Genomic DNA, 22,619 nt, shown 5'->3' with positions numbered 1-22,619 from the left:
GTATCACAACATTAACAGTGCATGTTAATCAGCGCTAAGCAGCACTTAAAGTACCAAAAAATGTCTTTGCATTAGCATGGTTTTTGGATATGTAGGCCACATTGGAGTTACCATATAAATACCATGGTGTACATTAAAGTACCATAGTATTGCTATTTGCTTCCAGTAGAGTGCGCATGTGCATTCTGCGCATTTAAAGACACGCGGTTAGAAAAATCGGGCTGCGCGTTTAGTGCTCGAGCACTCTACTGATGACGACATTTGCGTCACGCGTCCTGTATGCGGATGCTCAGTGTTCGCGTCTGGCCGAAGTATACTTTGGGCTTTAGTTCCATTTTTTAAAAATAAAAAACAGGATGCATGACGCAAATATCGTCATCAGCGGAGTGCTCGAGCACTGAACGCACGCAGCCCGATTTTTCTAACCGTGCGTCTTTAAAAGCGCAGAATGCACGTGCGCCTGAAGTTATTTGTACTAATTACTGGGTCCACAAGGTAGCAAGGCTCACATTTGAGTCGTTTCTGTCACGAAGAAGTGCTAGACGATGTAATCGCCGCTAAACCATGGGAGATGAAGGTAAAAACATCAACAGTGGATGTGCACATCAAGAGCGCGTATTTGGGGAGGTCTGGAGATACCTGCATTTGTATAACTTGAATCTGAAGGAACATAAAGGCATCTTTATGGGTCTAAACTCCTGAAAAGAAATAGTCACAGTAGTCAAGGAGGACGGGCCTGTCTGCACTCAACCGCAATTAGCCCTCTAAATAGAAGACCATAAATCAATGTTACCTTCAAGACGTCATAAAGCCTTAAACTGGACTGTAATCATCTCTGAAATATGGAACAGAAGTGGGTGAGGGCTGTTTCTTACTAACGTTACTGTGAACTGTGAGGTTTAAAACTCCTGTTATGTAACATCATTACAGTTGTAATGTGAACATTTCTCATCGAATGAATGATCTTTATTGACATGGCTTAAATGTTTAGATCAAGAATGTTTTAACTACCACAGCTAAGTCTGGCTGGTTTGGGGGGTGTAATTTGAAAAACACCCATGAATGTGAGTCTTATGGGCCTTTAAGGTATAATGTGAATCTTTGAGGGAATCTACACATTTGGAAACACTTTACTGAAGCTCTGTTTCTGAGTTTGACATTATATAAAACACGTAAATCTTAAACAACTAAGCTAGGTTTGAAATAAAAAGACATGATGACCTTTTTTGAAACATGCTGCATTCTTTCAAGAAGCCTGTATAATGTCTCCCTCTTGTGTGCAATGAATATTCTTGACTCTCAAAGAAATCTTGTAAGACTTTTTATTTCCTCTACAAATATTTTACAAATATTACGCTGAAACAATAAAGAACAATGTGCAAATATAAACATCTCTTTCTATGTTACATATGAAAATAGACTTTTTTCAGTAGTTTAATGACCATATTTATATTTTACATTCTCGTAGAAAACGGCACTTTTTATTTGAACATTCCACAAGTCTGATTGCTTGCTTTCACTTGCTGTACATAATTGCATACTTCAAGCTACATGGATTGATTATTACAGAAATGATTGTTCTTTTGCATGGCTGTACTCTTTATGGTACCCACAAACGTCCTTTCAGCAAGATTTGAATCTCTGCAAAATATATGGGTGTGCATGGAAACTGACATCAGCTGTTGAACGGTTGAAGCCACGCTGAAGCGTTTGAGCCCAAAGGAGGAGTAGGTGAAGTTCCTGTGGCAAATGTGAAAAACACCTGCCCACCGCAGCCTAACCGCTTGACGCAGATAAACAAGAAGTGGTGGAGCTGAGACGTGTTTTCTTGCCGAACTTCAGTTCTGGTGGTGGGCTGGTGCTTAGATTTCGCACCTTGCTAAAGCTGTTACGCAGGCTGCTGTGTCGACTTCCTGAAGTGCTGGAGGTTTCCTTTGACATGAAGGTCTTGGGATCGCAAAGTCCTGCCTTCAAACAGCAACAGCAGAGGAGGCTTGCGATGGCTTTACGCAGTTCCAGACTGCCAAACGAGTAAATTAGTGGGTTCATCGCAGAGTTTAGCACGGCTAGTGCAATGACCCACTCTGGACTGAAGAGAGTGCTACAATTTCGAGAGTAGCAGAAGAAGTCCACCAACAGGAGGATAAACAAGGGGCCCCAACACACCATAAAGACCCCAACGATGGAGATGACAGCCTTTAGGAGCCGCAATGAACGCTTGCGGCTGCGTATGGACATTGTTTCACTGCTACTTCTAACGTGGCAGTAGATTGCAAAATAGAGAGCGCCAATGGTGAGTAGAATGATGAAGAATATGATCAACGCAAATAGGATGTAGCTCTTGGAGTAGAGCGGCAGAAGTGTAGAGCATCTTTTCAAGTCACAAACACAGTTCCAACCCATCAATGGCAAGAAGCCGATAATAAACGCAGTTATCCAGCATATCCCCATTATCATGTAGATACGGTAAGTCTTGGTGGCCGTTTTCTGGTGGACGGGCTTCATCATGGTAGCGTAGCGCTCCACGGCAATCAAGAGCAGGTTGAAGATCGATGCTGCAAGTGCTACGAAGAGTAGTCCCTCTCGGAATAGCCAGAAAACCGGGCTTAGCTTGAAGGTGCGTTCACCTGACAGGCAGATGTTGACGACGTAAGCAGATCCGGTTAGCAAGTCACTGAGAGCGATGTTGGCGATGCAAATGAATATCCAGCGATGGCGTAGACGGACACGAAACAAGACGGCCAGCAGCACCATGAGGTTCTCCAGGATGATAAAGACGCTGAAGAAAAGGAACAGAATCGTGATGCCTTTGGTGCCTCTCTTTGAGGGTATTCGGTGTTGGAGGCGTCTGGTGAAGTTGTAATGCTCCAGAATTATATTGTGGCTACTACTCCAGTTGTAGACATCTGGACAGGACGAGTCAGAGATGGACGAATGAAGGAATTCCATGGTTTTGGGCCTTTGAGCGTGGAGTTGAATCTCACTGGGGTCGACTCTGTCGTATTCAGACTCCAGGCAATCAGACTCCAGCTCCAGGATCGGTCACCTGAAGATCAAGTTCCTCTCAGAATACCCTGGAAAACAGTACATTTATTAAATTGAGTTCATTACTTGAAAACAGCCCTTAAATAAATAAAAACGAGTAAAACATTTTGTGATTTTGTGGAACCAAGTAGAACGTACATATTCCTCAATAAACACTTTTTTCTGGTTCTGTCACACATAGTTCTAACCTTAAGTGTTCTACAGGAGAAAGAAAGTCGTATGAGTTTAAAACAACATGATAGTGAGTACTTCCATCTTGGGTGAACTATCCCCCCTTTAAAATAATAGGTTAACAATTTTGTTGAAACTACTGACACCCTGAACTTTATCTTTAAACCCAACCCTAAGTCTGATAAATCGACTGAAACATCATTTGAGGATCACATCCTACTTGGTAAAATCACTGTCACTCTTAAAGTGATGGCAGAGAAATGTATATTGCTGCCAGGCAGTTTTGGGGTTTCTAACAGGTGTTACATCTAACCGAACCATCTCAGATTTGAAGCGACTTCTACACTTAATTCAGGGACAGTCCCTCTGGTTCTCGCTTGAACATGCAATCTGGTGGTTACCAATACAGATCTTTCATCACTATGTCACACTTAGGGTTGCAAACGTCCTGTATTCTGGGCGAAATTATGCCTATTGTCCCGTATTTAAGCGACGAAACTTTTGAATTCCCCCCCACCCCCAAATGGCTCATATTGAAACGGCAAAATGCTCACGCATCCCATATTCACGTAGCGAGAAGTTGGCAATCCAAGGTACGCTACACTATGGAAATTACACCGAATACATTATTACATTCTTTTAAAATTGTTTACATAAATAAAACATGCACAACTATTTTAGAGGTAAGTGATATCATTTGAACTGGGCATGATTTCAGCTTGCCACGTGCAAGGTGCATTTAAATATCTCCAGTTTCACTACTGTACTTGTGGTTAGTGGGTATTTCAGTATGGCATGTTTAAAGAACCAACATGTGATTGTGTGAAACTATAACCACAATGAATGTAAAATAAATGTAATGTTAAACATGAATGAAAGTAATTAGAAAGTTAATGTTAAAACCCATAACTTTGAAAATAAGTGTAATTTCTTTTTTTTACAAACAATTTGAAAAATAAAATGTGTTTTTGCTTTAAATTGATACTAAATAGTAAATAATGCACATTAATAAATAACATTCACTTTTCAAAAATCATAAAAAAGAACATGCACAACATATTGCATTTATTATGAATTTGTTTAAGGATCTTGACTCACCTGGTAATAGTGATGGTGTAATTGGTATTGAGCTATTGAGCTCTGATGCAGAAAGCATGAGTACAGGCTTTCTGATCATCTATATACCATGCATTAACAAGGAAGGAAGCTTTCTTGCAGATTTGTGACACACCCAATGGAGAAAGCAAAAAAAATCTCAATTTCTACACCTTCTAAAATGCATAATTGTGACATCTTCCCAGAATATGAGCAAATCATGGAATTATCATTGTACTAATCATGTTGTTGCATACAGTATAATTTTGTTATGAACATTGTTGTGATACTTTCAAGATTGGCATTAATTTCAGAATTTTTCTGCATTTGTTATGTCTCTCTTTTGACAATCTGTACAAGAGTTAACATGATCAATTTCACAAATCTGATTACGTTTAATTTGTGACCCAGAAATAGTGGAAAAACTGACACAAATAAAAGTTATGATGTAAAATTAACAAGAAATGCTGCTTCTTGGTCACAAATTAGCACATTTATGACATTGACCAATTTAACTTATTCATACAAATGTTGTTGTTTTTTTGTTGTTGTTTTTTTTAATAAATTTTAGCTACTAAAATTTTCATGCTGATAAATAATTTGTAATAATTTTTTAAGTTATAAAAGAGTGCAAAATTTCAGTATTTATGTTATTAGAAGTGTAACCGGTCCTACTCGACCTGCTCCAAGCGAGATTCGAACCGGTGTCTCTGGCATTGGAGGTGGGTGTGCTAACAGGGAGGCTAAAGGCTACAGCCCCTAGCATCAGTTGCTAGTGTGCCTCTTGAGGTCAGGGGAGTGAGGTTTTCACACTGCACAGCTACTTACCAGCTTGCTACCGTTACACTCACCCCCTAAACCTCACTCCAATCCGGGTCACGGCACCACTGGAACTGGTCCTACTCGACCCGCTCCAAGCGAGATTCGAACCGGTGTCTCTGGCATTGGAGGTGGGTGTGCTAACAGGGAGGCTAAAGGCTACAGCCCCTAGCATCAGTTGCTAGTGTGCCTCTTGAGGTCAGGGGAGTGAGGTTTTCACACTGCACAGCTACTTACCAGCTTGCTACCGTTACACTCACCCCCTAAACCTCACTCCAATCCGGGTCACGGCACCACTGGAACTGGTCCTACTCGACCCGATCCAAGCGAGATTCGAACCGGTGTCTCTGGCATTGTAGGTGGGTGTGCTAACAGGGAGGCTAAAGGCTACAGCCCCTAGCATCAGTTGCTAGTGTGCCTCTTGAGGTCAGGGGAGTGAGGTTTTCACACTGCACAGCTACTTACCAGCTTGCTACCGTTACACTCACCCCCTAAACCTCACTCCAATCTGGGTCACGGCACCACTGGAACTGGTCCTACTCGACCCGCTCCAAGCGAGATTTGAACCGGTGTCTCTGGCATTGTAGGTGGATGTGCTAACAGGGAGGCTTAAGGCTACAGCCCCTAGCATCAGTTGCTAGTGTGCCTGTTGAGGTCAGGGGGGTGAGGTTTTCACACTGCACAGCTACTTACCAGCTTGCTACCGTTAAACTCACCCCCTAAACCTCACTCCAATCCGGGTCACGGCACCACTGGAACTGGTCCTACTCGACCCGCTCCAAGCGAGATTCGAACCGGTGTCTCTGGCATTGGAGGTGGGTGTGCTAACAGGGAGGCTAAAGGCTACAGCCCCTAGCATCAGTTGCTAGTGTGCCTCTTGAGGTCAGGGGAGTGAGGTTTTCACACTGCACAGCTACTTACCAGCTTGCTACCGTTACACTCACCCCCTAAACCTCACTCCAATCCGGGTCACGGCACCACTGGAACTGGTCCTACTCGACCCGATCCAAGCGAGATTCGAACCGGTGTCTCTGGCATTGTAGGTGGGTGTGCTAACAGGGAGGCTAAAGGCTACAGCCCCTAGCATCAGTTGCTAGTGTGCCTCTTGAGGTCAGGGGAGTGAGGTTTTCACACTGCACAGCTACTTACCAGCTTGCTACCGTTACACTCACCCCCTAAACCTCACTCCAATCCGGGTCACGGCACCACTGGAACTGGTCCTACTCGACCCGCTCCAAGCGAGTTTCAAACCGGTGTCTCTGGCATTGGAGGTGGGTGTGCTAACAGGGAGGCTAAAGGCTACAGCCCCTAGCGTCAGTTGCTAGTGTGCCTCTTGAGGTCAGGGGAGTGAGGTTTTCACACTGCACAGCTACTTACCAGCTTGCTACCGTTACACTCACCCCCTAAACCTCACTCCAATCCGGGTCATGGCACCACTGGAACTGGTCCTACTCGACCCGCTCTGAGCAGGATTCGAACTGGGGTCTCTGGCATGAGCTGGCTACCCTTACAGAAGCTGCAACAAAAATTCCCCTTGAAAGAGTATCATCTGAGTTCATTGTGTTTCTTCACCAGTTTGTTGTCGGCACGTGTTGCAAAACCCTTTAAATCTAACTGATGCTGCGCCAATATTCTTACAACAGCTTTGAAATTGGTGTAACCAAATATTTCTCAGAAGCCAGTCAGCAAACAGGAAACCCAGATGACCTAGTAAAAGTGGCCTCCTCCCTTTAATGTTTTCAGTTCACCTCAAACAGCTGGGTGGAAACACACACACACACACACACACACACACAAACATACTGTGAAAACCTTAATTGTCCAAAATAAATAAATAAATAAATAAATAATAATAATAATCACATTTTAAATGGAGAAATTATCCAAATTATCCATAATCCATTATATCCTTCACAAATGTTGCAACCCGATCTCATGAAAATTCATACAAATTTTACGAGTGGGGCGGTCACACTAGGCCTTGAGCATGCAAATTTTTCTTACAACTCAACGGACCAGGATATGAGGTCACACGGGAGGACTTCTGATGTAAGTAAATAACACATCTCAAATAACAAATACAATTATATTAAACATTTTAAAATATATAGTGTACTCACTTTCCTGCAACAATAAAACACGCAGCTTTAAAATATGTATTCTTTGTATTGAGCCAAGAGGTCAGCGTGTGACATTTCGTTCTTCTATTGGTCACTCGTCCTCTCCTCATATGAATTCACGGTTCAGAGTTCACCGACTTTGGTACGCAGCGTCAGACGAAATTTCTTAGCATGAACTTGCGTTTCCGGTCTCCCGTGTTCGAATGTGTTTGAATGGCGAATTGTAGTGTGACTGCCCCTTATTTCGAACGATTTTGTGCGTATGAATTTGTACGATTTCATCACGTGCGAATGCTCGGATGTGTAATGCTGAAGTAAGCGTGAGTTCTGCGTGCGAGGTGTCAAGGTCATGCTACTAATATTATTTCAGAAGCAAGTAATTGTTGCATATTAGATGGAAACGATGTCCAGCGACGCCATTGGCTGTAGTGAAACTTGTACAAATTCATACAAGTGTAGTCGTACGATATCAAACGAATTAGCCACATTTAGAAAAGTCATACGAGTCCTTACGATTTCCCTGTGAGATGTTTTGTCTCACATGTTAATTCAGATTACTGTTGAAACTATTCAGTTTGTGCTTGAACAGTTTTCATGTGTTTTTACTTCTGATTAATCAAGAGTGAAAACTAACTGATCCCTTTTTTTCTATGCATCATTTATTTTGTGTCTTCAACAGAATCCTGCAGAAATGCCATCCATATAGATTCACACAGTTTCTTTATTTGTCTTTTGCACTGAAACATACTGTAAATGTTTGGGTAAGACTTCTGAAACTACCACATCCTGAGGTAAGCAGCAACACCCTTAACATTTGCCAACGCCCTCTCGTGCCTCTCTCGCTCTGAAACAAGTGTTATCAGAGAAAGCCATAAACCATGTCATTATTATCACATTAGCACAAACCGAACCTGTTTGATACATACAGGGCCCCAAAATGTTTTTTGCACACTTAGAAATGTGTGATTGTCATTGCATTATAACAAAAATATCAAATATCACATTCCACTTACAACCACAAAGTGTCACAATATATATCTTTTTTAATTTTGAACAAAATATCTATTAATTTAAAACCTAAAAAGCATTTTTTTGGTTAAATGTTTTGCATGAAAAAGCATTTTAGAAATAAAATTGACTTAATTGCTGTTATCACATTTTATGTAGATAGTCTTGTGTACATGCATCCCTTCCTAATACTGTTTTTTGTCAGAATAAACTGCATTTCATATAATTGAATTAATACTGACATCTATCGGCAGTTTAGTGCAATTACATCTGAGTTTATTCACACAGGCTGTACTGCTGTCATTTGACCACTGGGTTGTGCTGTTTGCTCTCTTTTTACCAGAATGCACTGAACATGCTTCATATTCGCTTCTATTTTTATTGGCTTGACAAAATGTGTGGGTTTGTTTTGCCCAAATGTTTGCAGCTTAACAGTGTTCAGTGTGAGTGCAGAATAAAACATATAAAGTAACATGTGGGTAGAGCAAATGGAGTAAAAAATATTGGGAAATAAAATAAATACATTGTATTAAAATTAAGTTTCAGAATGTTTAAATTAAACTAGAGTAAACTAAGAAAGTGCAGGGATATACGCACATCATTTTTATTTTATTTTATTTTTATCAGAATAAAATTGTTAAATGTTTAACCCTTGTGCATCAATTTAAAAAAGTTACTCAGAGGTTCATAGAGGACAAAAATGTCCGCGTCAAAAAACCGCCATAATCATATTATATATTAATATTATTTTCCACTTTCAATTAGTTAATTTTTTTAACCAACATCAGTCCTGATCATAACTTCCAAATATTCATTCATTTTCAGGATTTTAACCCTTTAAATGCCAGTTTGTTTATATAATGCCACTGTTGTTTTTATGAGAAAAAAAAACTAAACATTTATTATTTTCCACATACTAAATGCTAAGGGGATTTATTTATTATTATTATTATTTATTTATTTGTTTATTTATTTATTTATTTATTTTTTTGACGATCACAGTCTGGGATATGTCAATGATTAGCAATCACATTGATTTTGATGTATTATTATTTTTTGTGCAGTGTCAGATTAAAAAAAAAAAAAAAAAGTCACACTCAGGACCTTAGAGGACAAAAATGTCTGTGTCAAAAAACTGCCATAAAAATATTATATATGAATATTATTTTCCACTTTCACTGACTTAGATTTTTTAGCCAACATCAGTCCTGATCATAACTACCAAATATTCATTCATTTTCAGGATTTTATCCCTTTAAATGTCAGTTTGTTTACATAATGCCACTGTTGTTTTTACACACACACACACTCACACACACACACACACACAAAACACACTCTGACATCCATACCAACACACACACACACACACAATTTTAGCTGCATCATTTATTTAGTTGTCCTGCAGTGCTCTATAGTACAGCAAACAGAAAATAGGTAAAAAGCTTGTATTTGCTCCATAGGCTAAACATGAGAAAAATGGCGCCATCTGGTGGAAAATATTAAACATGTAAATTTTGAAGCCAGGGCTCCAGAATGAAAGCATAATATCATAGAATTCATGATCTTATGCTTTAATGGCACTGGGATCAAATATTGCAGTTTTAATGGGTTTCAATGGGGACATTTTTGTCCTTAAGGTCCTGAGTGTTACTATTTTGTGTACACAGTGTATTATAGATGTATTATAGGAACTGAGGTTGAAATATCAAGATACACACCTCTGGCAACATTTTAACAAAAGAAAAAAAAAATGAAAAAGACAAAAATGTCCCCAAGGTCGCACAAGTGTTAAATGAAATTAGGAAAGTGGACAAAAAGGAATAAATGAAGGAATAACATGGTTGCAGTTCCCATCCCTCCGCCAGGGGTCGGTGTTTCGCACGTGTTTTTTCCGCACTGTGTTTTCGTACAGATCAACCGCACAAAGATCGCTGGTCTTATTCACCATGTCCATGTGTCCTCTCCGGACTCATATCTGTGTGTTATGATTTAAAAGAGTCTCTGGGGTGAAAACTGGAAATATATTTCTCTGGATGAGTTTGAGGAAGAGGAGATCTACTGTATGAAAAGGAGGAGCCGCTTACATAGAAACACCCATTCACACCGCAGACAAGCAACCGACATTTATTAACTTAATAAAGATGGGACTCTTTATTCAAAACAACATACACACATCAAGGTAAGTTTATGTGCTGTTTTAGTTTCACCTACTTGAGTTGTATTCAGCTCGGCGAAGGCGATTTGAAACTTCTGGGGCGGTTGGAAGTGAAAGGGCTATTGTTTCAAAAGATCAAACAACATTTCTGAGCTAAAAACTTTGAATATAATCGCGAAATAATAGCGGTTTACCTAAAGAGTAACTCAGAGTAACTAATAAACTATAGCGAGTCCAATCGCAGCGAAATCTTGCGATAATTCGAATGCTTTTAATGATACATTGCGTTCTGCTACAATGTTACATTTCAATGCATTATTTCCCGCCTTTTGCTGTTCCCCCCATAAATCTTAACTTATACTTTGATATTTGCTTTTGATGTGTGGCCAGTACACAATCTGTGCTCCATGAATTAATTCAATGGATATTATCCCTGTTGGGTTGACAAACCTCCTACTTGTTGCATTGTGCTTCAACTGCATTGGTAGTTGTCTTATTTTTTCACCCACAATTGGACATTTTGGTAATGTTGTCAAATCTATGGTCACAGAAAGCTCAGATGTTCACTTATTACCATTATAGAGTCATAACACAATCCTGTAATTCATTGTGCATGGAAAAACCAATGGGATGTTGGACATCCGTGCTTGGACTTGAGGATTGGTGGCTGCTTTTTCCATATCTGACCAGCTTCAGTCCTCCTACTCTCTGTACTGAACAGCAATGGAAAACCCCATCAGCACCGAGAAGAAAAACATGACAGGAAGTGAGAGAAGACATTTTGGTGTGTCATATGTTTGTGTTAAAGGTATTTCACGTTGGTATTTTTGTTTGTGAACGCAGCACGAAGAAACCCTTCTTGGCTTGAAGAACCTGGATGGAACTGGAGATTATTTGTTATTCTAGAGAAGTTGTTATTCTTTGACTTAACCCACCTCTAAAGTCAACACGAAGTCAAAATTGACTCTACTTTCGTAATACACAATTCCGGTCTCATTTTCCATGATTCATCAGTGCACTAATTTTCAAAGACCGATGTTAGTTTTCATAATTTTCATTAAATCCTAATCGCTTGCTTCGCATCCGAATCGACTATCAGATGGCTGCAGTCTGGAATGAAACGCCCACTTTTCACTATCTAGCCAATTCCCGGTGGATATAATGAAGTCCCTCTCTATTTTTTTTAAATGTCCAGTTTACTTTGAAATGCCGGAAGTAAAATAGGATGTGAACAGCATTTCATGTTGACTCTATTAGTAACACACTGTTCAAAAGACGGGAGGGCCTCGTATTGGGAAACTCTGAGAGTGACTAGGTGACATTAACAGGAAGCTGATTCTTGCTGATGAATGTAGACATAGTCATAGGAGTGTTTTCTAGATGGTTGGCTTGTTCCTTGTCTTGCACCCTGTCTCAGTCTCTATTTAAAAAAAAGTTATTGTGAAGTTGAGAGTGCTGCCCACAAAGCTTTCTTGTTGTTGTTTGTTATATCTAGCACCATATGTGTGTCGGAATACCATTGAAAGAGAGCCAAATATCTCTATTTGTGTATTGTGTTGATCACAAAACTTTTTTGAAGCATCTTTAGGAATCTAAGTATTTTCATATGTGAACTATCCCTTTAAAGGTGCATTAAAATCATCAGAATATTTACAATGATGCTTAGTTTTATATTGCCATCAAAATGATTGTGAATATTCGAAATCACCCAGCCCTACCTGGAATTAGTTTTCAATGTGATTGATAAATTTGAAGCGATTGGTGTTATAGAAACCAAGTTTGTCATCATCGTGTTTTTATGCGAATGGTCCAATTTCAGTGTTGACAAGCAAATGGCAAGAATTCAATCATTTACTCTTTCAAGAGTTTTGCAAAGAAGTCACCTTCCTCTCGAAAATCTGCCAGATTTGCAGATGCTGTTGGAATGCTTCTCCAATTTAGTGAAACATCTACCATGGTACGGTCAGTCATGTGTTTTACTGCGGTAAAGATAGGCCTTTAATCTAGACGTGCTCCAAAGTGGCCTGACAGCAATGCATCAAGGGTGTGCCATGTTTTAATGGTAGGAAAGATAAAAGAAGCTTTCAATCCGACTTCAAGCAACAAACCAAAGTTTGTGGTGCAGATTCTAGATGACGCACGTGGGGTAGGAGAGAACGGAAATTGTTAAAGCCGTTCTCTAACTTTAAGAGAACAGGGCTTTGGTGGTTTTCACCCATCTTGCTGGTAGATTCTGAGCTTCCAATGTTTATAAATAACCATAATTATAGAGCACATAAGAAATTAGTCTGGCCATTTGGAGATCGTTTGATGCTGGTTTCCATAAATCCCAAACAAGGCCAAACAATTTTGCACAAAAGCACAAAAGTCGTTTTCGAGTCGTGAAAATTCAGTTTTAATGTTTTTTCTGTGCATAGTTACCAAGCTTTTGCAATATAAAAACATACACTCGCGGAGCACTTTATTAGAAACACCCGTACACCTAATTCATGCGATTTATCTAATCAGCCAATGCATATAATGTATATCGGTCATCGGCTACCCTGCTGTCTTTATATCCTATTAGCATCAGCCATTGAGAAACCCTAATTGGTCAATCACTAAGGTTTTATGTTATTTTTGGAACTAGACAGCCGTGGTCACTATGAACTGTCTGTATTTGGAATAAGTTGGGTAAAGAGATTTTAAAAGTCTCCCGTTGTGTTCCACAGAAATATAACAGCATGTGGGTTGGATCGAAAAAAATGAGAGTAACGATGGCAAAATTTTCATTCAATTTTGAGCTGCTCCATTCAGCTGTGAAGTTGTTTTAGTGTAGAGTAGACTATTTATTGACTAATCTTTAGTCAGAGCTTTAATGTATGTGCTCATACTGTCCAAGAGATAAATGGGAGGCTCCATTTGAGCTACTGTTTTGAGTAAAGAACAAAAAGCAGAGGTCAACGGGTCGATAATGGCCTGGTTTTAATGTCCACCCACTCACTGTTGGGCTGCCCATTGATCTCATACAGGAAGTGCCCTGTCTGGAGTGGATGGAATGGTATGAGTGCCAGGGATTTCATAAAACACCCCCCTCCATCCAGAGTCGAGCTCATTATCTGTAGCTGCTAACTTCTGCACAGCTGTGAACTTTCTGGATTGTTCAGTGTTGACTTTTGCTTGATTATCGGCACTGTTTGTTTAGTAGTGTGGCAAATATTGCTCCGTTTTCCTCTTCATTTAATATAAATACAATGAGAGATTTTAGCTCAAGAAATAGCCCATTGATTCACACCAGTTTCACGAGAAATGTCCTGAACATATTTTTAACCCCAAAATCAATATTTCATTTTGCTCATTTTGCATTTCAGGCTTACATTTATACCATTAGGATATTTGGTATCAATTGTTTTCATGACAATTTAGCTCATTTTCCCTGAAATACCCATTATTGTAATGCAGAAATATAAAATTCCCATTTCTTTAATATAAAAACATATGATATTGAATTTGTACAGTAATGGTCATACATCATGGTCATGCATTATTTGTGTTGATTTTAATAAGAAAAAATATGTTTTGCATATTGCGAATATTTACCAGTCCAAAACAATGCTGGCTGCTGGGCGAAATGTGCTCGTTAGATTTATATATGTATATATGGTGGTGTTTTTACCAGCTGGGAACAAACGAAGAGCTAATAAAATGTGTAAAGGAGTCAAAACAGCACCAGGAATTCCTCCGTTGCACACACAAATGAAGATATGCTGCAAGGACGGCTGACGGCGGTTCCGACGCCTGTACCGAACTGTAATGGGCAACATAGCTCCTATGATGAGAAGAACAAGGTGTGCTTGAGGTCAGTATTAGGCAAATTACTTCCTGTTTTTGGTCCAGTTAGACGTCTTTGGTTCATGTTGCATTCATATATCAATCGAACCGCACCAGAGTTTGTTTGGAAGTGGACCGAGACCCACTATTCAGGTGGTCTCGGTCCGCTTGTTTGGTGCGCACCAAGGTTCAGATGGCAGCGTTCACACTTTTTCAAATGAACCGCACTAACAGAGCAATCGCACCAGAGTTCACTTTAATCGAACCAAACCTGCCAAGTGTGAACACACCCTAAAATCAACACAAATAATGTATGACCATGATGTATGACCATTACTGCACAAATTCATTATCATATGTTTTTATACTAAAATGGGAATTTTATATTTCTGCATTAATAATGGGTATTGCAGGGGAAGTGAGCTAAATTGTCTTGAAGACAATTGATGACAAATATCCCAATGGTATAAATGTAGGCTTGAAATGCAAAATGAAATATTGATTTTGGGGTTAAAAATATGTTCAGGACATTTCTTGTGAAACTGGTGTGAATCAATGGGCTATTTCTTGAGCTAAAATCCCTCATTGTATTTATATCAAATTAAGAGGAAAACGGAGCAATATTTGCCACACTACTAAACAAACAGTGTCGATAATCAAGCAAAAGTCAACACTGAACAATCCAGAAAGTTCACAGCTGTGCAGAAGTTAGCAGCTACAGATAATGAGCTTGAATCTGTATGGAGGGGGGAGTTTTATGAAGTCCCTGGCACTCAAACCATTCCATCCACATACACTTAGGTTAAAGTCCTTAAAACTCTTTTTATTTCTCCCCTTTTCTCCCTAATTTGGAATACCCAATTCCCAATGCGCTCTAAGTCCTCGTGGTGGCGTAGTAACTCGCCTCAATCTAGGTGCGGAGGACAAATCTCAGTTGCTCCACGTCTGAGACCGTCAATCCGTGCATCTTATCACGTGACTTGTTGAGCGCATTACCGCGGAGACCTAGCGTGTGTGGAGGCTTCACGGTATTCTCCGTGGCATCCACGCACAACTCTCCACGCGCCCCACCGAGAGTGAGAACCACATTATAGCGACCACGAGGAGGTTAATCCAACGCCACTCAACCCTCCCTAGCAACCAGGCCAATTGGTTGCTTAGGAAGCCTGACTGGAGTCACTCAGCACGCCCTGGATTCGAACTTGCGACTCCAGGTGTGGTAGTCAGCGTCTACTTTGTGTATGACACAAGTAATTTTTCCAATAATTGTTTACAGACAGATTGTTTTACTTGTAATTGACTATATCACAATTCCAGTGGATCAGACGTTTACATACATTAAGTTAACTGTACCTTTGAGCAGCTTGGATAATTCCTGAAAATGATGTCAAGCCTTTAGACAATTAGCCTATCAGAAACTAACTGGCAAATTGGAGTCAATTGGAGGTGTACATGTGGATGTATTTTAAGGCCTACCTTCAAACTCAGAGCCTCTTTGCTTGACATCATTGGGAAATCAAAATAAATCAGTCAAGACCTCAGAAAACAAATTGTGGACCTCCACAAGTCTGGTCGCAAATGGGTCTTCCAAATGGACAATGACCCCAAGCATACCTCCAAAGTTGTGGCAAAATGGCTTAAGGACAACAAAGTCAAGGTATTGGAGTGGTCATCACAAAGCCTGACCTCAATCTGATACTGAACTGAAAAAGTGTGTGCGAGCAAGGAGGCCTACAAACCTGACTCGGTTACACCAGTTCTGTCTGGAGGAATGGGACAAAATTCCAGCAACTTATTGTGAGAAGCTTGTGGAAGGATACCCAAAACATTTGACCCAAGTTAAACAATTTAAAGGCAATGCTACCAAATACTAATAAAGTGTATGTAAACTTCTGACCCACTGGGAATGTGATGAAAGAAATAAAAGCTGAAATAAATCATTCTCTCTACTATTATTCTGACATTTCACATTCTTAAAATAAAGTAGTGATCCTAACTGACCTAAAACAGAGAATGTTTTCTACGATTAAGTGTCAGGAATTGTGAAAAACTGAGTTTAAATGTATTTGGCTAAGGTGTATGTAAACTTCTGACTTCAACTGTAAGTCGTCAGGGCGAGGCTGCCGGGTGATGCAACATTCCTTTTGGATATGCCAGCTAATCCTGGAGCTCGTGTAATGACTGAGAGCGCACAACCAACAGAAACAATGACTGGAAAGCACTTAAAAGAGCCACACTCAGTCTAATGGCTAGAGTCGTAATATTTGGAGATTTAGGAGCAGCAGTTAACATTTTCAAGATGTTTCAGAGTGGAATGGATTATATGATGCAGCTTTGGATTCTGTTTGACAAATCTTTAACGACTTTTGCCATTCTAGACTAGGGTATATATGTTTTCCCGTGTGCCGTTTCGTCTCATGCACAGTCAAGCACGCAGTCTTTCAAAGTATACGACCTCGAGTTTGTTCGGACGAGTTTGCCGTTCAGGTGCACGTGCCAATGAAACGCTTAGACGTGGACTGTCCGCTTATCTATAAATAATGGGCTGCATGCAGACAGTCCGTACGTACTGTGCTAATGATGAAAATTGTGTCACGTTTACTGTGTGTGAGGCGTAACGCCATGCAGAAAACCAAAGTAGCTATACTTTGGCTCTAAGGTTTGTCTGGTTTGATACGGCCCCTGCTGGTAGATGCCATAATTACATGCCGACAAAAAGAGCTTTCTCCATTGGCAGCCATTAAAAAGTAGCCAATTAAAGCAGCACATTTTTAAGCAACATATCAATCGCTCATATTTTATATTAATGAAGTAGCTGTTTAGCAGTGACCAGCGTTTTTTTTTAGAGGACTCTTAAAAGTATAAAATGGATAGTTTTCATTGTCTGCTGTCTTTTACATCACAGTTCGGGATAGTCGCTAGTGAAGGTTTGGGACTGTGTGCGTTATCAGTAAATATATTCTATCAGTAAATTTTCATTTGTGGTTGAACTATTCCTTTTGAGTTTCTCCATGGTTTTACGCATGTGATACATGTTCTGCTTAGGAACTGAATGCAGCCTTTGGATCATAATTAGCAATTCCCCATGGACACAACAAGTGACCTTTAGGATTGGAAATGTAATCTTATCCGTTTGACATAATGCCGTTTTGTAGGGCTAGACCGTATATGTGGCTAGTCACTAACTAACTGCACATTTTTCACTTTGAATTGTATACAGAGATGTTAGCCAGGAACGTTTAGGAGGCCCATGTTTTCTCAGAGACTGTTTGCATGCAAATAGCCAAGAGTGTGTGGATGCAAATGCTGCGCCCATTTTGCAGTGATTCGATAAAATTCAAAACAGTCTTGAGATCAGAGCAGGTCACATTGCAACACCATAGTGCAAAGGGACTTTTGTAGTTCTTTCATATAAACTGTTTTAGTGCTGCTTGTTTTTCTGATGAACTTTGTGGAGGAACTTTCTGGATGGTGGAACTAGAGCTGGAGCACATATGTGACTGTTTGAGATCAGGCCGTTGAGATTGACGTCCCACTTTGGAAACTACTGACTGTGTTTTATCGAGTTCAACTCATACTGATGGTGAATTGCTTGACTTACTACCGTCTCTTCAAAAGGGCACCGTATGAACTTCCTTTCATGAAAATTACACTTAATTACTTTCTGGTCTCCTGAAGTCCAGGATGAACAGTGGTTTGGCTATATTTAGCTTTCAGAACTTTAATTCTGAGTATTATCTTGTTGATGTATGTGTAGTTCAGCGTTTATTATTAAGGTCAAAGTATACTTCGGTTTTCCACGTCCCGCTACATCTTGCAAACACTGCGCGTGATGCAGATGTCATCAGCACAGTTTGCGGATTGTCTACGTGCAGCAAAATGCAGAAAAATCGCATAGACTTGCATTGAATTTGGGACCCAAGCCATATCTAGAGACCAGAATATTGTAGAGACTTGGTGGCTTTTTGACTTATTTATTTATTTGTCCAAAACAATTTAATCTGCATTCAAGGTAAACATTTTATCAGTGCGTGTGTTTCCTAGGAATCGATCCAATGGCCTTGGCATTTCTAGCACCACCAGTTAACCTACAGGAGCATTATTTCATCTGTACCCCATTCATATTATTTTAAACACTCCACTCCTATTCTGTCTGATTGAAAAATATCCAGCAAAGGCCTTAAACTAGAAGGAAATATCAACCAGTCTAGAATGACGGCAGTCTGTAGGGAACCTCATTCTTCACGTGGAGGTTTGTCTTTCCCTGCCCATGCATCTGTTAAAAGACTTGCCTCTCAAATGGAGGTGATCTTTAAACAAAAGCCCTATTTCTGTTTCAGCCACACATTACGCTTCAACGGTCTTTTCATTCAAAGCGTCTTCAGCTACATCTGTTCTCCAGAAAGAACCTGTGAGTGATTTACCTCAGGGCCTGTTTTCTTCCCTCCCACGGGAGTTCAGCCGACTACTTGTATCTCTATCTGAAGGAAGTGTTGAAGGAGGCCTCAACGGTGCTGGATTTTTTTTTTTTTTTTTTTTTTTACTGTGAAACGTGAGGAGCTGGTTCCTCTTTAGTGTAGCAGGAATCTCTGAGGAGAATTCACTCCCTTTGCCCTCAGTAAAGGCTAGGATGCCAGAAATGCGTTTGTTTTTGTGCCAGTTGCCGTTGAGGTTCCTTTAAGAAAACTGTTCCTAGTGGTGTCAAAATTGACTGTTTCCTTTGAGTGTGTTGCAGGATTTTCTGTCTTGTCTTTGTAAGGATTAGAGCTGCACGATTAATCGTTAAAAGATACCGATCTCGATTCAGACACCCACGCGATCTCATTTCTAAATGACAACGATTCTGCAATGTACAGTATATTAACGTTCCAGTGGCATGCTATGTTTATTTTTAAATGTTGATAAACTTTATATGACATCTACAAAACACAGCGCTCCTGCACAAGACGCTGAATAAACTAAAACGCAACGGCCAAAGACGTTTGTCCAGCACAGTGCTTTACAATCATGGCTGTACCCTGCAGATTAGCTAGGAGTGTGACATAATCTCTGTTCAGTTGAATAATTTAATAGCCACCGATGCTACAAAAATACCGGCATTACCTAGATCTGACTAAATTCACTTCCTGTGAGCTGTTTGATCACTGCCGGCTGCTTTTAAACGCTCACATATGTGTGTCTGCCCATGCATTGTGTCTTGTGATGAATGCAGCGCTCCTGCACGAGACTCTGCGCTGTTTTTAATCAAAATACCCATCTTTAAGTGATATTAATGTAAACACAGCTGTTAATGAATTACCAGTGTAAACAGACGGGATTAAATCTACACTGTCTTAACAGTATATTAAAGCAAACACCGTTGTTAATGTATAAGCAGACGAAACAAATTCTTCAAAATGTCAGATTTGTACGATTGTCTAAATGTATATAAGCTATATGCTGTCTGTTATAGGCATTCAGGCATTCTTACGGCATCAAATCAGTTTTAATGTAGATCTGTCACAGAGTAAAGAGTGTCAAGTATTTAAGTAGATTTGTTTAACTTTAAATTTATATTATAATTTTTTTAATATTTAATTGCTACTGTTGCTAATAAACTTAAAGCACTGTTTATTCTCTATTTAATTACTGGCTCTTGAATAATTCCTTTACAAGCTTGAAGCAAGTAAGAGACACTGAAGGCCTCATTGTTTTCATTTAAATTGTTAATATTTATATATAAAAAAATGTTTTGTAAAATAAGTGTTTTATTGCATATTTGCATAAAAGTGCAATACCAAGTTAGCATAGAACTGTTAATGAAGCTTTTTTTGCTCGTTTTGCTTTTTACTTTGCATGTGAGAAATAGGGATGTTCCGAAATCTCAGTATCAGCCGATACCGATCGGATACCAGTGTTGTTTTTTTCATAATCAGATTAGAATATCTATACCTCACTAAGTGATGCTAATTATATGTAAAGAAACACAAACCTTTAACTACACATTATATCAATATAAATTATTTCTTATTCAAATTCTGGTAAAATGCTCCTCTGGTGCCGTTCTAAATACATATTATACGTTAACCGAACTATTGAGCATCTACATCTGAGATGTTGTACGTGAGTAGCGCTCAAATACTGCGCACCGCTTTGAAGGCTAAAAATAGCCACGAGTGTGTGTGTAAACAGAGCAGCGGCATTCACTGACACGCTGCACTGCACGTGCATACTATATATTTACTTATTAAACAGCCTTTTGTGATTCACAGAGCTATCGCACGCCTTCGAGTGGCTTTGAATAAAATGCACGAGTCATATGAACTACTTTAACGGTGTTTTTATGGTTCTTTTATGTCATTTTTGGAGCTTGACAGTAACGAACATGACTAACACAGTATCGGATTTGGATTGGGCTTGTCGGACCGATACCTGATCCATTTAAAAACGTCAGAGGTATCGGATCGGTGCATCCCTAGTGAGAAACAGGTTAAATTGTTTTTTTTAAAATTATTATTATTATTATTATGCAGTTTTTTTTTTAACAGAATTTTTTTGTGTGTGTGTGTGCAATAATCACAAGGTGCTGTTTGGTTAAGAATGTATTCGTTGCACCCTCTTGTGGACTTAACGACATTTTAAATGTATATATTTGATTTACAACTATTTCATTTCTGCACAGATTGAAGCAGAGAACATTGTCAGAACCTCTAGTAAATTATATGTTACTTTGTTTAATACCCATATGTCCAGGTTTTGTAAATCACTGAAATAAGCATTTTTCTTCAGAATCGTGATCTTTATTCTAAGTAAAAAAAAAATATGATCCTCAATTTATCCAGAATCGTGCAGCTCTAGTAAGGAGTCAACCTGGCAGGTCTATTCCAGAACAGCTCATAATGGAACATAATGATGATGCTGTTTCTGTGGTCTTGGACTTAATGCATGCCTTGGAATTTTATTGATTTTGGTTATGGTCAACAGCCAAGTTCAGAGGATGACCTACTTCCACCCTTCTGAGAAAACCAGGCTGGAAAAGTTTAAACTGTTCTACTCAACATTTTACAGAAATGTAGATTTACATTTTATAGCAGATTTGGCTAATGTGTTGGTGATTTTTGTATATATATTTATATATATTTGATATACCGGTAGGGATGTCCCTATAATATGGTTTCACTATTAACTGAGATTAAAAATGACACGGTTGATTTACGGTCGACCAAAAAAGTCAAGAATACCGCAATATACATTTTTGCTTATCACCCAGCCCGAGACTTTAGAGAAGAACTATTACTTTATTTTCCTGCAATTCCGTGAATAAAAAAAGTGTCAATGGTATGGAAACCATCTGTTTTTAAACCGAGGTATACCGTGAAACCATTACATAATGGTAACGGAGGCTCTTTTTGTGTTCTACTGAAGAAATAAAGTCATATGGATGAGTAAACAAGGGCAGAATTTCCAATTTTGGTTGAAGAATGTCTTTACTAAACAGGAACTGAAGACTCGTACTATGTGCGTACTGAGATATGCTCTGTGTATGTTCAACCACTGTGTTGTTTGGAAATATTTTTGAAGTTCCCTTGATTCCTCTTTTTTGTTTTCACAGAAAGACCGTAAAACCATGTGACAAGTTTAGCTTGCAGTGCGAGGATGCTGTTGCTATGCTGATATTGACCCTTGTGATGTAGCAGCTGTGGTTGTGTATACTGTATGTATTTATAGAGATGTGCTGTGTATTACTAGCCAGTATGAGGGGACAGCAGCACACTGACTGTATGACAACTTTTTGCCCCTCATATGCAATTTCCACTCGTGATCAGAGTTTATTACAGGGACACGCTTTAGGTAGATGAAATAAATGAGAATCAGACGCCATGGATAGTAAGGTCAGATGGCACGCTGCACTCTTGGAGAAATAAGGGATGGGGCAATCGGTTCATCCAATGAGTTCCAGGAATTGCACATTTACTATGTTTGTATGCATGGTCTGCAGGGTTTCAGTTAAATCCTGGTGCTCTTGTTTTCAAAAGATGAATTAATTAACTGAGACGAATGAGACCTGCAGAGTCTTGTGTTGAAACAGTATGTGTATATGAGTGTTGATGGTACAAAACGTAGAGTGCCTATAAACAATTAAAATTTGTAAAAAAGAATAAAGAATTCTATTGACATTTGAGCTTTGTTCTAACTATTGCATCATCTTATTTTATAAAGAATAATTCTATGTTGGGCTGCAGGAACGTGTTGATTAAATCGATAATTTAAATAGTTTACAACGTGTGTCATTAACAAACATCATCGGTGATACTTTACAGTGGAAAACCTATTTCAATTAAATAAACCCCCCCCACAAATTTTAGGACACAGACCAAGCTGCAGCTGTGAGTTGTCCAGAGCATTGGAAGCAG

The 22,619-nt window shown here is 39.3% G+C and overlaps 2 protein-coding genes across 14 annotated transcripts in view; one reads left to right on the top strand and one right to left on the bottom strand.

Moving 5' to 3' along the window:
- Positions 1-1,308: 1,308 nt before the first annotated feature.
- LOC127438315 (sphingosine 1-phosphate receptor 4-like) lies at positions 1,309-4,451 on the bottom strand. The gene is made up of 2 exons (XM_051693823.1): positions 4,315-4,451; positions 1,309-3,074 (listed from the first exon to the last, which is right to left on the bottom strand). Exon 2 carries the CDS (start codon positions 2,947-2,949, stop codon positions 1,777-1,779), a length of 1,173 nt encoding a protein of 390 aa, XP_051549783.1. The 5' UTR covers positions 2,950-3,074; positions 4,315-4,451; the 3' UTR covers positions 1,309-1,776.
- Positions 4,452-10,181: 5,730 nt separating this feature from the next.
- Positions 10,182-22,619, top strand: part of LOC127438126 (unconventional myosin-IXb-like) — a 57,177-nt gene continuing 44,739 nt past the window's right edge. For all 13 annotated transcript variants that reach the window (XR_007896649.1, XM_051693428.1, XM_051693424.1 and 10 more), the window contains exon 1: positions 10,182-10,440. The gene's annotated coding sequence lies outside the window, so the exon portion shown is untranslated. The remainder of the gene's footprint in view (positions 10,441-22,619) is intronic.

This window comes from Myxocyprinus asiaticus, chromosome 49, assembly GCF_019703515.2.
Source record: "Myxocyprinus asiaticus isolate MX2 ecotype Aquarium Trade chromosome 49, UBuf_Myxa_2, whole genome shotgun sequence".
NCBI lineage: Eukaryota > Metazoa > Chordata > Actinopteri > Cypriniformes > Catostomidae > Myxocyprinus > Myxocyprinus asiaticus.
Note: the sequence above shows the minus strand (reverse complement) of the source record. Positions and strands in the feature narration are given on the sequence as shown.